Here is a 15,745-nt window from a genome sequence, read left to right as displayed (position 1 = left end):
CCACTCGACCACCCTTCGATCCAAAAAGTTTAAGTAGTTTAGTCAAGATCAAGTTTCGAGAGAAACCATTCTCTTTCGAAGCTCCCGAAGGCATACCGTAGGAAGTTACTCCGTCCGATCGCCAATTACCGTCCGTAAGCCATTACTACCGCCTAGAAGAACGGTAAGGAAATCCTTACTTACTTCCTATTTACTTACTTACTCAAGTATAACGTTGTTGTTTTGAATTGCTAAGAAAGAACGATTTTCGAAAAGTTAAAACTTTACTATTTGGATCGAAGTATTCGTATTTTGATATTTCAAGGAGTTTGAGTTGCATATGTGAATTGATTGTGTTACTTGTGGTATATTATGGAGTTGGATGATCTTGTTAGATTCATGCTTGCTTTTGTCCTACCGCGGAGTCTTTGTGTGAAAATGAGACATGAGAACCAAGAAAGTAGAAACATGGCACCTAGGGTGTGATTAATGAAAGGAAATGTATTCTGAGGAAGGAAATATTTTTGAAACTACATTATGACCGGTTTTGGTGCATAATGTGAGTTGTGTGTGTGTGTGCCAATGGGAACCCGGCGCGGCGGAACCATTGTGAGGATACTCGGGAGACCGGCGCGACGGAACCAAGGTTGGGTGTGTGGCTTGGTTATCCGCGGTACGGAGCCAATGCAATTGTGTGCCAATAGGAACCCGGCACGGCGGAACTATTGTGAGGATACTCGGGAACCCGACGCGGCGGAACCGAGGTTGGGTGTGTTAAACAAATGATTTTGGGAAATGTTGATTTGTATATGAAAATGGAGACACGGTCTACGATGAGTTGCGTAGGAGAAACTCGGAGAATCTTGAACACCAACGATAGTTATATAGCGATTGTGGATGTGTTATTGATATTGTCTTTTGTAGCTGTGTATACACGTATCATGTGGAAATCGATGTTTTATTATAACCTATTGTTTGTTAGTTAAGATAGGTGGGTAAGGATTTTTCTATTGAGCTTTCGTAGCTCATGGTGTTACCTTTGGTGACCCTGACATATTATATCGGTGGCGACGCTGGTATAATGTGTCAAACCTTGTAGATGTTCAAGATGAACAGTTCACCGTGGAAGCTTTTGGAGCAGAGGAGCTTGTTAGGATGGAAGAGCAAGCAGAGTAGTATTAGGAACCCTAGTTTCCTTCCTTGTTGAATAAATGTACCCTTTACTTATGATGTATTTATGATGTAATAATGAGTCAGACTCTTTTTATTATGTAATAAATGCCTCATTAACGTACCCAAAATTCGGGGCGTTACAGATGGCTTCAGACCCCCCACAAACGGGTGTCGACGACGCCACGAAGGCCGCAGACGCAGCCAAGGCGGCCAAGGCTGCCAAGGCCGCCACCGCCGCCAAAGCCGTTAAGACGACAGAGGCGACCAAAGCTGCTGTAATGAGCAAACCAGGAGGCAACCAGATGACCCCAGAAGTGTTCGCTCAAATGCAGGAGCAAATTAAAACGCTAACCCAAGGGCTACAAGCAGCGATGCAGGAGAACACAGATCTGCGAAAGCAAATCTCAGAGCCAAGCATCTTAAATCAACGACACAGTGAAAGACAGGAAGAGGATGACAGGGAGGATGCCGAATCCAGCGAAAAGGAAAGCCAAAACTGAAAAAAGCATGGCAAACCACTCTTAGAGAAGCAACCCCACGAACAGGAAGCAGGAAGCATTGCTCAAGATGCAGGACCAGATCGATGGGTTGATGAAACACATCAAAGCACAAACTCCTGCCACGGTAGAAGAGTTGGTGCAGAATACAGATTCACCCTTCACATCTGAGGTCATGGGGCTGCCACTCCCAAGGAAATTCAAAATGCCTTAGTTGGAGACATTCAATGGTTCCACGGAGCCATTGGATCATCTAGAAACATACAAATCCCTAATGCACCTAAAAGTAGTACCAGATGAGGTAATGTGTCGTGCATTCCTTGTTACCCTCAAAGGAAATGCTCGGGCATGGTTTAACAAACTCCCCCCAAGAAGCATACGTAGTTTCAAAGAGCTTAGCACTAGCTTTGTAAGCTACTTTATTGCTGGTCAACGCTACGGCAAACCAGCAACGCACCTCTTGACAGTAAAGTAGCGAAGATGGGAGTCATTAAGGGAATACACTACCAGGTTTAACAAAGAGGTGGTTCAGATAGAGGAAGCCGACAACAGCGTGAGCATAACTGCGTATATAGCTGGACTGTATTCAAGACAGTTTCTATACCTTCTATCTCAAGAACCACCCAAAACCCTGACAGAATTTATGCTTAGAGCACAGAAGCACATGAATACAGAGGAAGCCGTCTACGCAAGGCGTTCCCATGATAGTTTTGATCCCCATGCAGGGCCATCACAGGTTGGCGAATTTCCCCCATCCGATAGGAAAAGAAGAGAATCCACCCGAAAGACGGGACGGGAACCAAAAAACAAGAAGATGGACTCCAGATCCTCCCCAAAACAAGGAGGAGGACCACCCTAAGGCAAATACAAGCAGTTTACACCACTCATAGCCACGGTAGAACAAATCCTCAGCCACTTACAAAATGATCCGGACCTCAAATAGCCTGGAAAGCTAAGGACTGATCCTAACAGGAGAACTAAAGACAAATACTGCAGGTTCCACAGAGACCATGGTCACAACACGGATGACTGCATTGACTTAAAGCAGCAGATCGAGGAACTGATCCAAAGAGGCAGACTTCAACATTTTGTAACGAAGAAGTATCAGAAGATATCCATGAGGGATGATACAAACAAGCAAGGAAAAGATGCCACGGCTCCCCGATCAGGTCCCATTGGAGAGATCAAAGTCATCCATGGAGGACTTGCCGGAGGTGGAGAGTCTAGCAATGCCAGGAAAGCTCACCTCAGGAAACTGAGAACGGAGGAATATTTGGAGGTCAACACAGTTGGCCGTCCAAGTAAATTCCAAAAAAAAGAGGAAATACCCATCATTTTCTCAGAAGAAGACATTAAGGGAATTCAAGTTCCTCATGATGACCCCCTGGTTATAACCATTGTCATGGCCGACTACCTCACGAGAAGAGTATTAATAGACAGTGGAAGCTCAGTCGATATTCTCTACCTCCATGCATATGATCAACTAAAAGTTGGACAAGAAAGACTAAGGCCTTTGACTTCACCGCTGGTTGGATTTGCAGGTACGCCCGTCTATCCAGCTGGTCAAATAGCCCTACCAGTTACAATAGGGGACGAAGGAAGTCAGATTACGCGAATGATAATTTCTTAGTAGTCAATTGCCTTTCAGCATATAATGCGATATTGGGGAGGACGACCCTAAATAAGATTAGGGCAATAATCTCCACGTATCATCTGATGATGAAATTCCCAACACCGGAAGGAATTGGTTGCATCAAGGGAGATCAGAAGGCAGCACGAGAATGTTACGTCACCTCACTTAAAGGAACAAACATCACGATGAGCATAGAAAGCCTCGACACACGGGACGCAGAAAAACTCCAGCATGGAGAACCTGTGGAAAAGCTCCTAGAAGAACTTCTGGAGCCAGATCTACAAGGGAGGACTGTGAGGATTGGATCGGGGTTGAGCACAGAAGCAAAGGCAGAACTGTTACAATTCCTGAGAGATAACAAAGACGTCTTTGCATGGTCCCACGAGGGCATCCCAAAAATTGACCCAAGGGTCTTATCTCACAAACTGAACGTGGACCCCACAATACTACCTGTTAGGCAAAAGACAAGGACTTTTGCTCCAAAAAGGAACGAAGTTGCAGCCAATGAGGTAGACAAACTAGTACAAGTAGGATCTATCCGTGAAGTTCTCTACCCCGATTGGTTAGCCAACGTGGTTATGGTAAAAAAGGCCAGCGGCAAATGGAGAATGTGTGTGGACTTCACCGACCTCAATAAAGCGTGTCCAAAAGATAGCTTTCCTTTGCCATGAATTGATTCCTTGGTCGACTCTACAGCTGGGCATGAGCTCCTGAGCTTCATGGATGCATTCTCAAGATATAACCAAATCCAAATGCATGAAGAAGACAAAGAGAAAACCTCGTTCATAACTGACAGGGGATTATATTGCTATAAAGTAATTCCCTTCGGTCTTAAAAATGTAGGGGCGACATACCAAAGGCTGGTCAACAAAATGTTCAAGCAACAAATAGGACGCAATGTGGAAGTATACGTGGACGACATGCTAGTCAAGAGTGCCAAGGCACGAGATCATGTGACAGACTTGAAAGAAATCTTTCAAGTCCTGAGGAAATACCAAATGAGGCTTAACTCGACGAAATGTGCTTTCGGGATCTTCTCAGGAAAATTCTTAGGCTTTATGGTTTCTCAAAGAGGCATTGAAGCAAACCCTGAAAAAATCCAGGCTATCCTCACCATGAGCTCACCTCAGAACATAAAGGAAGTCCAGAAACTAACAGGACGTGTCGCAGCACTGAGCAGGTTCATCTCATGAGCAACTGATAAATGTCAAACGCTCTTCAAAGTTTTGAAAAAGGCCTTTGAATGGACTGCCACGGAGGAAGCAGCTTTCAACCAACTGAAGGGATATTTTAACGTCCCCACCATTGCTGAGTAGGACCCAAGATGAAGAGGACCTATATTTATACCTTGCTGTCTCCCCTCACGCCGTCAGTGCAGTTTTGATACGAGAAGAGCAGGGGACACAACTCCCAATATATTATACCAGTAGGGCTTTACGAGGAGCTGAGCTGAGATATCCCAAGGCTGAGAAGATAGCCTTTGCAATGGTGATAGCAGCCAGAAGGCTACGGCCATACTTCCAAGCTCACTCAATTAAAGTACTAACAGACCAACCACTTCGAAGGATCCTCCATTGTCCAGAAACATCAGGACGATTAATTCAATGGTCAATAGAGCTTGGCAAGTTCGATATAGAATACAAGCCTTGGATTGCTGTGAAAGCACAAGTACTCGCCGGCTTCCTCGCAGAATACACGTATCCAGAACCGGAAGAACTCCCCAAGGAAGAACTTAAACTTTGGGTCCTTCAAGTTGATGGATCAACAACTAAAAAAGCAAGTGGAGCTGGTCTGATTCTAACATCCCCAAAAGGACAACGCCTGAGCTACACGCTCAGGTTTAAGTTTCAAGCAACCAACAACGAGCCTAAATACAAAGCTCTCGTTGTGGGTTTGGAGCTGGCTAAGGCCGTAGATGCTAATCACGTGTTGGCCAAAAGTGATTCACAATTGGTCGTAGGACAAGTCCTAGGAGAATACGTTGTAAAGGAAGAGGTAGTGCAAAAGTATTTGGATAAAGTCAAGTCCCAAATTGCAAGACTTCAAAGCTTTAATATCATCAGAATCCCAAGGGAAGAAAATACTGAAGCCGACTATCTATCAAAATTGGCCACGGCCAAGGAAGATGCCATTCCACGGAATGCACCAATACGATATTTGGAGTTGCCATGCATCTTTGCCCTAGGCATACGAGTCCAAGCTATCGACTACAGCAATTCTTGGATGAGTCCCATCGTTGAATACATAAAAAATGGGGCGCTACCAAACGATTAGATCCAGGCTAGGCAGCTCAGGATCAGAGCTGCGAAGTACTTGATGATGGGAGACATACTGTACAGGAGGAGCTTCTCACTTCTATGCCTCAGATGTCTAACCACTACGGAATCTACACGAGCCATGGAGGAAGTCCACCAAGGAGTATGTGGGGACCACCAAGGTGGCCGCATGTTAGCCTACAAGCTCCTCAGGATGGGATACAACTGGCCCAGCATGCAAAAGGACTGCAAAGCAATGGTCCAAAGGTGTGAGAAGTGTCAACGATTTGCCAACATCATGCATGGATCACCCACAATTTTAACCCCAATGGGGGGACCCTGGTCGTTTGCCCAATGAGGAATAGACCTGATTGGCCCACTTCCTATGGCAACAAGCCAGGTCCTGTATGCCATTATAGCTGTAGATTACTTCACAAAGTGGGTCGAGGCCAAGGCATTGGCCACGATCACAACGGAAGTAACAATTGATTTCTTATGGAAATTCATCATTAGTCGTTTTGGTCTACCGCAAGTGATAGTCACAAACCGAGGAAAGCAATTTGACGATGCTCAGTTTATGGACTATTGTGTTTCCAAGGGAATATATGTACACTATGCATCCAAGGCTTACCCAAAAGCCAACGGACAAGTAGAGGTCACAAACCAAACTACCAAGAAGGGAATCAAGAAAAGGCTGCGAGAGGCCAAAGGAGTTTGGCCAGACGAGCTTTATAATGTGCTATGGGCATATCGTACGACACCCCAAACTGCAACTGGAGAAACCCCATATTCTCTTGCATTTGGAGCTGAAGCTGTAGTCCCAATTGAAATTGAACTCCTCAACTACAGAACTGAAAGGGAAACAGGAGGATCTTAGGGCTGAGCTAGATCTCTTGGAAGAAAAAAGGGAAACAACAATGGCCAAGGTGGCTGTATACCAGCAAAGAATGGTCAAATACCATGAAGCACAGGTTAGGCCAAGAGATTTTCGGGCTGGTGACCTAGTCCTAAGGAAAGTTGATCTAACTGGAAAGAAGGTGGGTGTGGAGACCTGTAAATTATTATAATTTCAAAAATCGTTTAATGCGGGAAAGAATTGTATTATTAATAAAGTTGTATGTTTATTTGCGGGGGTGTACGGGTATACGTCTACCGTTGGGTATCGGACATTCGGAGAATAGTTGGATTTTGAGTTTCGGTGTTGAAATGATGTGTGGAAATGTTGGTAGCAATCGGGGTTTGATTTGATGAACGTTGGCAAAAAATTTCGAATCTGTCTTTGATGTACAGGTACAGCTTTTTCCAGTACAGGTACATCGCGACCAGAAACTGTGAAGTGCTGAAATTTCTGGGTACCTATACCGGTATCGTCGTTCCACGATACCGGTACATCGGGCAAAATTTCTGATTTTTCAGCACGCATGACAGCTCACTATAAATACCCCCTTTTACCATTTTTTACACCCAAAACCCTCGAACCAGACCTGGAAACACCCCCTCTCACCTACCCAACTCCAATCTCACCGAAAACTTTTGATTTCAACATTAAATCTTCAAGATCCAAGGGTTTTCTTCCTCAAAATCACAAGATTCTTGCATTTGGTGAACCAAGGATCTTGTATTCAAGCTTGGGTGAAGCTTGTCTTTGAAGGATTCAAGCTTATAGCTCTTGGTAGACCTAGGGTTTTGCTTAAAACCCATCTAGGTAGGGATTTCTCTCTTCCTCTACATGTTTTGTGGTGACTATGTGTGGTTTAGGTGTTTATTTGCCATAGATGGTCGAATAGAATGTTTATGGCTTGAGGATTGCATTTTCTTTGATAATGGTATTGTGGTAACGAGTGTTATGAGCTATATGTGTTGTCTTAGATAATGTCGATGTGTGTGGAATGAGTTTATGGCATTGGTATCAATTGTGACGATAGTATGGTTGTTGTTGTTGTTGTTGTGAAGTGAATGGGGGATTTAGTGTGACACAAGGGGTGGAAACACACGGTTCGCAAGGGGTGGAGTCTATTGTGACGCAAGGGGTGGAAACACAATCTCGCAAGGGGTGGAATTTTGTTGAAAGGAGTGTGTGCGTGTGTGTGTGTACGTATGGGTTTGTGATTGGGAATTGTTATGACATTTGTAAAAAGGTGTTGATGTGCATTATTTGGATTTGTCGTTTAATTTGATTCGTTCATGCTTATCATCTCATTGCATGTAGATTTTGTAGAGAATTTCCTACTGGGCTAGTGTAGCTCAGTAAAATCCTTCTTTTCAGGTTCGAACGCAGGGCAATAGGTTGCATGACATGGTGTATTTGGAAACGAAGACTTTTGGAAGCTGACATACTTAGTTACTCATCCATCTTTGTATTAGTCTACTTTTGGATAGAGATGGTATTGTAACTAATTTACTCTGTTTGATCATTTGACATAAGATTGTAATATTCTAAATACTTGGCACATGTATTTAACTTAATTTGGGCCACGGTGCCAAGGATGTATATTTTTTTCAAAAACTTGGGGACTTCGTTTGTAATTAAACAGGTGGTAAACCATTTTGGGTATTATCTGTCCTATGCGAGGATCTTTTATCGAAATGATTTATCTATTTAAGTTAAAGAAATCGAGGGCGTGACAGTGGGCAAGCTTGGCCCGAATTGGGAAGGACCCTATCAGGTCTTGCATCACATCAAAGCTGGAGCATACAGACTCGCAACCCTAAGGGGAAAGCAGCTACCGAATTCATGGAATGCACAACATCTCAAAAAATATTACAAGTAGGTACTTGTAGTGGAAATTTGTTTCTCTTTTTAGGAAGTTTATTTCTGTTTTTAGGAAACTTTTGTTTTCAATTAAACGGTTGGCAATAAAGTTATTTTCATGAGCACCACGAGTTCTTTCTATTAGCCCAAGTGGCCAATAAAACTCCCCATGCGGGACGATTGTTCAAACTTCCTGTGAAGCATGATATGGTCTATTTTTCCTGTTTGCAAGATAAGGAAGAACAAGCAACAATAATAAACTTCTTAAATTTTATTTATTATAATCCACACCTTTGAGGTACGGACAGTTATTACATAAAGTACTTTGTGGGAAAAACCCACAAAGTTCCAACCTAAACGCTACCTCCCTCCCTCGGAGGGGAAGGAATCGAAGGCGCCGGTTGCCCACAGAAAGCATCAAGCTTATCCCAATTGGCAATCAGCACCATGCGAATGGTCTTCTCCATGATAGACAGTGAGTCCGCCATGGCATCCATCTTCACGGACAGCCCATTAATGGTTGCCTTCAAGTTCTGCAACTCTTGGCACAGCTCTGAGACACGCTCGTTGTTCGCCATTACGATTTGAGAAAAGCATATGGAATGAGAAGTAATCCATCACAACTACTGGTTTTTATAGCACATATTAGACGGTTCATTAACTGCTTGCTAAACCAATCAGCATGATCATAATCAAGGTGGCAATTAAAGCCGCCACTTCAACCGCTTAGAATAATAGGAAGTTGCACTAGCGATTACCTCAGGCAGTTGAAAGGTAGGTCTGTATTAAAGCTTTAACGAGATTTATGGCACATCCTACCAGAACCTATAAAAGTGTATTAATTAATTACATGCCAAAGAAAATTTTTACGCTTAGGGGAGTAGGATTATAAGATAGACATAGCACAGCTATGCATAAGTAGCCTGGAAAGATTTCCAGATTTCCAAGCTCGAAAGACGTAGCCAAGGCTATGATAAAGCAACTTCGGAAAGATTTCCTAGCTCAACAGACATAGCACATCTATGCGTTCTAAAAAGTCATAACTTACCCAAAAGATGTCCCAAGGGAAAATCAAAAAAGTGTCTCAATTGTTTGCATGCAACCAATTCACACACTTAGGGGAGTAGGACATGGTATAAACCACAAAGTACACAAAGCTCAGAATAAAAATGTCTAGCTTTAAACAAAAAACAAGTACCTGGTGTAAAAATTACAGCCCTGATAAAAGACCAAGCACAAGTGCTTGGCAAAGCTGAGATAAAAACAAGAATTAAATCTATGAAAGACAGCATACAAAGCTATATCAGTCACAAAGACTGATAGAAGTTGCCACAAAATCTGGCTCAAGCTGAAAGCACGCTTTCATCTGCACCTGTCATGATCATCAAAGCAAACAGCATTTACAAGACTCCCAAAATATGATCCCAATGAGATCGTCCTCAATGATCAAGAAAATAAAGTTTCCAAACCATCCAACCAGGAATAAGGGTCAAGATTAAGGCCGCTCCAATACGGTTAAAAAGTACGAAAATACGGAAAATAGTTACAGACCCCAAAAAATGAATCAAAAGTTTCTGAAAGGCCACTCAGGGGCCCAGGGTAGAACCATCAATAGCCTGCCCATGACCAGATGATAGGCCAAAAGGTGTTACGGCTGGGATTAGAGCTTCAAGAGGCAGAGAAATCTTTTCTGGATTTTGGAAAAGAGATGCAAGGGAAGAGCTCGGGGCAGATGTATTTTTAGAAACCGCGTCATCAGCTTCATCCTCCTCCTTCTGCCCCCCGTCAAAACATGAGGGCCCTTCTTCGTCATCAACTTCAAATTTGGAAAAATCCAAATTTGGAAAAGCTAAGGCTGCTTGGCTCCTCATGGCTTCAAACCCATCAAAGTACTGCTGGGTGATATCTTGACGGTACTCAGGGGACTGAAGGAAGAGTTCAATAGCTTCTTTGCGAGCGTTCTTTACCTTCTCAAGCATCCCCATGCTCATGGCCTTGTACTTCTCCATCTCCTTACCCCATTCAGAAAGTTTCTGCTCCAAACTATGAGCAGTAGCTACGGCCATGTCTTTCTCCTCCCCAAACCTCTCTTTGACTTAAGAGCAGCATCCCTCTCGCTGATCACCTTCCGAAGCTCAGCGGACATGGAGGCACCCTGCTTTGTGAGATTCAGATTGGCCTCTGTCAGCGTGACCACTTGTTTCCCCAAGCTATGGCTCTGGGAAGTAAGGTATCGACCACGAGCCGCAGCCTGCTAGAAAGAAGCAAGAATTTAACCAAAGGAACAACAAAGCAATGATTTAATTTCAGAAAATGGAAGAGCATACCATGGCCAACTCGACCAGAATTTGCTCCCCCACTGCCTAAAGGGACATCTCAGCCATCAGCTCTTTGTCGGCTGCATGAAGCAGCCCAGAAACATGCTAAGAGCATCCTTATAATTGCCCAGCACCGAAGGGCCACCAAGAAGCTTCCTATTCTTCGCAAGGGGGGTACCCTCCACAGCTACACCTTTTGGCTTTTTTCTAGATTTCTCAACTTCCCCCTCAACCAGCGGCTCAACCACTAAGTCAAGTGCGGGGTTATTAAGAAGATCAGCATCCAGAAAGTTGTCCACATTCAGCTCTTTTTGAAGACGAGAGCTCTTCCTTTTTCCTGCTACGGTCCCGGACGGTTGCTTCACCCTCTCAGCTTTCAGTTTGGTCAGCAAGGCTTTGTCCATTTTTGGTGCCATTTTCTGATTCTCACTTTCTTCCTCTGAAGAGAAATAAAACAAATGAGGGAATCAGCTGACACTAAAACACTAAATAAAAACAGAAAGATACCTTGAGAGAGAGCTAAGGCCTCACGAGAAGTTTCTGGACCAAGCAAATAAACAGCTAAAGAATTTGGAGTTACAAGCAACTCCCAGCTATGGACTGTGTAACTTCTGGCCTTTTTAAGCTCGGCCTCAATAGCAGGACTCGAAGGATAAGGAGCTCGAGCTGCACAAACATGATCGAATTCCTAAGGGAATAATCCAAGAATCATAATTGCAAAGACAAAATGGAATTCCTAAGGGAATGATTCATAAAAATTGCAAGGATAAAGAAAAGTGCAGTTAGCTTACAACTTGTGATAGGGACTCCCCACCTACGGGGAATCTTGGGGGCATACATTCCGACTTCCCAGTTAGGGAATTCCCAACCATCACCACCAACAAAGAAAAACTTGTCTTTCCAGTTTTTACTCACAGCAAGGAGCTCTGTTACTAGCTCCCCCTCACCAGGCCTTTTCGTGAAGTAATACCAGCCAACCCCTCCTAGGGCTTCCTTCACAGAAAAATGGTTGAAAAAGGGGGCCCTTTGTCAAAGAAATCTCCCCATCTGACATTGCGCCCCAAAGCGCCGCACAGCCTATTAACAGATGCCAAGAGTTTGGCACAATTTGGCCAGGTGCCAGACCAAGAAAACTCAAAACATCGCACTATTATGGGCAAGGGCAGGCGCAAACCCCCTTATAAAGCACCAACGTAAATACAAATCTCATTTTCAACAGGGTCACAAGCTCACTCGGACCCTGAAGGCTTCCTAAGGGAAACTGAAGGTGGGATCGAATACCTAACCCTAAGAATAGCCAACTCCTCGTTCGTGATCGTGGATGGGATGTTGGAGGCAGAAAAAGCAGGAACCCTACAGGAATCCCTCGACGAAGACACAGGAGGCAAAGAAGTTCTAACGTCACTCTACTGCCCAATATCAGACGACGCCCTCATGCCGCTGCTACGACGCATCGAGACTTCTTCCTCAACGGTCGCTTCTTTGGCTTGAAGGATCGAGGAGAAATTGATAAAACCCTCTGACATTAGGGTTCCAATAGAAAACTTGGGATATAAGCGAACTGATAGGTAAACGAGATCATGAAAAACCCTATTCTGGAGGGAAAGGGAGTAGGGGCAAAGTCTTCTATAATCGGGGAGTAAAGATTGATACAAGAAAAACCTATCAACCGGACAAAATAAACTCGCCTGGAACGACCCACTTTTGGTTTGAAAACTCTATACTAGGAGGAGAATCCACCATGAAAAATAAAGAAAGAACAGCAAAGGAAGGAAAACGTACCTAAGAGGGATGGGCTCTAAGCACAACAACGAAGGAGAAATCACAAGGGAAGTCTCACAAAGAAGAGCGCCTGGGTAGACTCGGGTACTTCTCTGGCTTGAAATCGATCAAAACAAGGGAGAGGATAAAGCGATGAGCATCAATCCCGAGAACGGCTCCTCGGTACACGTCATCCACCTCCCAGCACTGGGAGAATCGAGATCTCGCCACCTGTCCCCATGATGTGACCCACGCATTTAAAACCTCCAGGAAAAGAAAAAGGGCGGTAACCGCCAGTTAGGTCTTTCCAATGTTCCCAACCTCCAGAGAACAGCTGGAGCATGGAAACAGAGGAGTACCTGATGAGTAGGGAAAACCCTGACAAGGTCAGTGCTATACGATATATGGACCTAGGAGATAGCGGCCAGCTTCGCCTATAATTCCCAAGGAGAGATAGCCTGTGACAAGGTCAGGGGATACCAGCTCCGCCTATAGGACGGAGCTGGCATGAGGTCCAAGGACCAGCTTTGGCACTAGGTTAGAACGACATAAGTAATATTCTTTGAATATTACTTATCCTAACCAAAGATGCCCGAATGGGATAAAACTACAATTGAAATCCCACAGGATAAGGAATGCTAAAGACGAGATAAGCGCTAACCATCCCAGATGTACATGGACTCCTAGCTAAGGCAGAACTCCTCCTCACCCCAAGCGGGTGATTCGGAATACAATCCTACGAGGACTCTACCTCCCAAACAAGATGCCTATAAATATGATGGTAGAACTCCAATAAAAGGTACGCAACCCTAAACAGAGAACAAAAATACTCTGAAGTATACTACTGACTTAGGCATCGGAGGGTGGTTGGCAAGCCACCACACCGGTGACTCAAGCTCTCACATTGTATTTGCAGGAACAGGTCGAGGCCAGACACAAAGCTAATTCATCAATTTGCTTCCCCAGACTATGGCTTTGGGAGGTAAGATAACGGCCACGAGCCGCAGCCTATAAAAAGAAACAAAGAAGTCAATAAAGAGAACAACAACAATCAAGAAATTGTCAAGAGCATACCATGGCCAATTAAACCAACATTTGCTCCCCTACTACCTGAAGAGACATCTCAGCCATCAAATGTTTAACTGTTGCACTCAGCAACCCAGAAGCACGCTCGAGAGCCTCTTGATAATTACCCAAAATAGAAGGACCAGCAGAAGCCTTAGCTTTTTTAGCAGCAAGAGTCCCTTCCACAGCTAGTCCTTTTGCTTTAGTTTTTTGATTTTTCTACCTCCTCTTTAGTGATTTTCTCAATCACCATGTCAAGAGCAGGGTCAGTGGAAAGATCGGCATCTAGAAAACTGTCAACATTTAGCTCTTTCTGGAGACGAGAGCTCTTCCTTTTGGGAGCCACGGCCCCAAATGTTTACTTTATTCTCTCAGCTTTAAGTTGGGCCAGCAAAGCTTTGTCCATTTTTGGTGCCATATCCTTGTCTTCACTTTCTCCTTCTGAAAAGAAAAGAAATGAAAACAATGTAAAGGTCAGCTAAAAGCAAAACACCAAATAAGACAAATAGAAAGTACCTCTAGAGAGAGCTAAGGCCTCACAAGTGGTTTCTGGACCTAACAAGTGTGTGGCTAATGACTCTGGAGTTACAAGTAACACCCAGTTGTGGATCGCGTAGCTTCTAGCTTGTTGGAGCTTAGCTTCTAAGGCAGGGCTCAGAGGATATAGAGCTCAGGCTGAAGAAATATAGAAGAATTCATAAAGATATGGAATAAATTTATGAAATTGCAAGATTAAAGAAAAGCAATAGCTTACAATTTATGATGGGAACCCCCCACCTACTGGGAATCCGAGGGGTATAAGTTCCAATCTCCCAATTAGGGAGTTCCTAACCATCTCTGCCAACAAAAAAGAATTTGTCCTTCCAATTCTTATTCACAATAGGGAGCTCTGTGACCAGCTCCCCCTCACCAAGCCTTTTTGTAAAGTAATACCACCCAGCACCTCCTGGGGCCTCTTTAACAGAAAATTGGTTGAGAAAGGGTCCCTTCATCAGAAGAGTCTACCCATCCGGCATTGCACCCCAAAGCGCCGCACAGCCTATCAGAAGGCGCCAAGAATTGGGTATGATTTGGCCAGGGGCCAAACCAAGAAAACTCAAGACATCCCTCACCGCGGTGGGAAAGGGTAGGTGCAAACCTCCTTCTAGGGCACCGGTGTAAAGACAAGTCTCGTTCTCGACAGGGGAACAAGCCCGTTCAGACCCAGAAGGTTTCCTAAGGGAGACGGATGTCGGGATTGAGTATCTAACTTTAAGAACGACCAATTCTTCATTCGTAATCGTAGAAGAGATATTATAAGTAGAAAAAATTGGAACCCTACGGGAACCTCTCATTGGAGAGGCAAGAGGCGACAAGGGTTTAACTTTGCTCGACTGACCTTTGTCAAATGGAACCCTAATATTACTGCTACGGTGCAACGACACCTCCTCCTCTTCATACGACTCCTCGACGTTCAAAATAGAGAAAAAATTGATAAATCCTTCTGACATTAGGGTTCCTTCGGAGAAGCTACGGTACAAGTTAGCAGACAGAAAGAAAAGGACCCGAAAGACCCTGTCTTGAAGAACGATGGAGTAAGGGGCGAAATCTTTTATGATAGGAGAGTAAAGGTTGATAGAAACGAAGCCGACCAACCTAGCACAGATGAACTCCCCTAGAAAGGCCAACCCTGGGCTCGAAATCTCTACACTAGGGGGAGAAACCAGCTTAAAAATAACAGAAACAAACAGCCAAGAAAGGAGAACGTACCTAAGGAAAACAGGCTTTAACAAAGCAAGGAAGAAGATTGATGAAGAAGGACCTCACGCAGGGAATCGTTTGGGTAGGTTCGAATGTCTCTCTGGTTGGGAGCAATTAGAACCAAAGGAAGCTTAAAGGCTGAACACCAATCCCGAGAAACCTCATTAATCTTCGTCGTCCACCTCAAAACACCGGGATAGTAGGGATTTCGCCACCTATCCCACGATGTGACCCACACGTTTAAAACCCTCAATAAAGGAAAAAGAGCGGTAACCGCCACTTAGGTCTAATCTATGTTCCCAACCTCCAGGGAAAAGCTGGACCTTGGAAATAGGGGAGTACCTGATAAGTATGGTAAACCTAAGGAGGTCAGCGCTACGAGAATTACGGACCTGGGGAGTATAAACCAGCCTCATCTGAACCTCTCTGGAAATCTACCTGGGATAAAGTTAGGGCGTGCCAGCTCCACTCTTTAGACAAATCTGTCATAAGGTCCAAGAACCAGCTCTGGCCTCTAGCTATGGCAGAGAGGATAATATTCATAATATTATCCATGGAATATACCTATACCA

General features: G+C 44.2%; 1 protein-coding gene across 1 annotated transcript; it reads left to right on the top strand.

Moving 5' to 3' along the window:
* The first annotated feature begins 1,719 nt into the window (after nt 1-1,719).
* LOC131323822 (uncharacterized) lies at nt 1,720-5,556 on the top strand. Its single transcript, XM_058355662.1, has 6 exons — nt 1,720-1,821; nt 2,182-2,385; nt 2,593-3,190; nt 3,298-3,879; nt 3,979-4,462; nt 4,599-5,556. The coding sequence occupies exons 1-6, from the start codon at nt 1,720-1,722 to the stop codon at nt 5,554-5,556; spliced, it is 2,928 nt and encodes a 975-aa protein (XP_058211645.1).
* The last annotated feature ends 10,189 nt before the right edge of the window (nt 5,557-15,745 follow it).

The sequence above is a fragment of the Rhododendron vialii genome, chromosome 4a, assembly GCF_030253575.1.
Source record: "Rhododendron vialii isolate Sample 1 chromosome 4a, ASM3025357v1".
NCBI classification, from domain to species: Eukaryota; Viridiplantae; Streptophyta; class Magnoliopsida; order Ericales; family Ericaceae; genus Rhododendron; species Rhododendron vialii.
This window is presented reverse-complemented; position numbering and strand designations above follow the sequence as displayed.

Excerpts from the sequence above, each read along its gene's own strand:
- LOC131323822 (XM_058355662.1), top strand. The coding sequence starts at position 1,720 with ATGCAGGACCAGATCGATGGGTTGATGAAACACATCAAAGCACAAACT. Across the intron at positions 2,386-2,592 it reads CCCATGCAGGGCCATCACAG|CCTGGAAAGCTAAGGACTGA; the intron begins GTTGGCGAATTT and ends GACCTCAAATAG. Across the intron at positions 3,880-3,978 it reads TATGGTAAAAAAGGCCAGCG|CTGGGCATGAGCTCCTGAGC; the intron begins GCAAATGGAGAA and ends TCGACTCTACAG.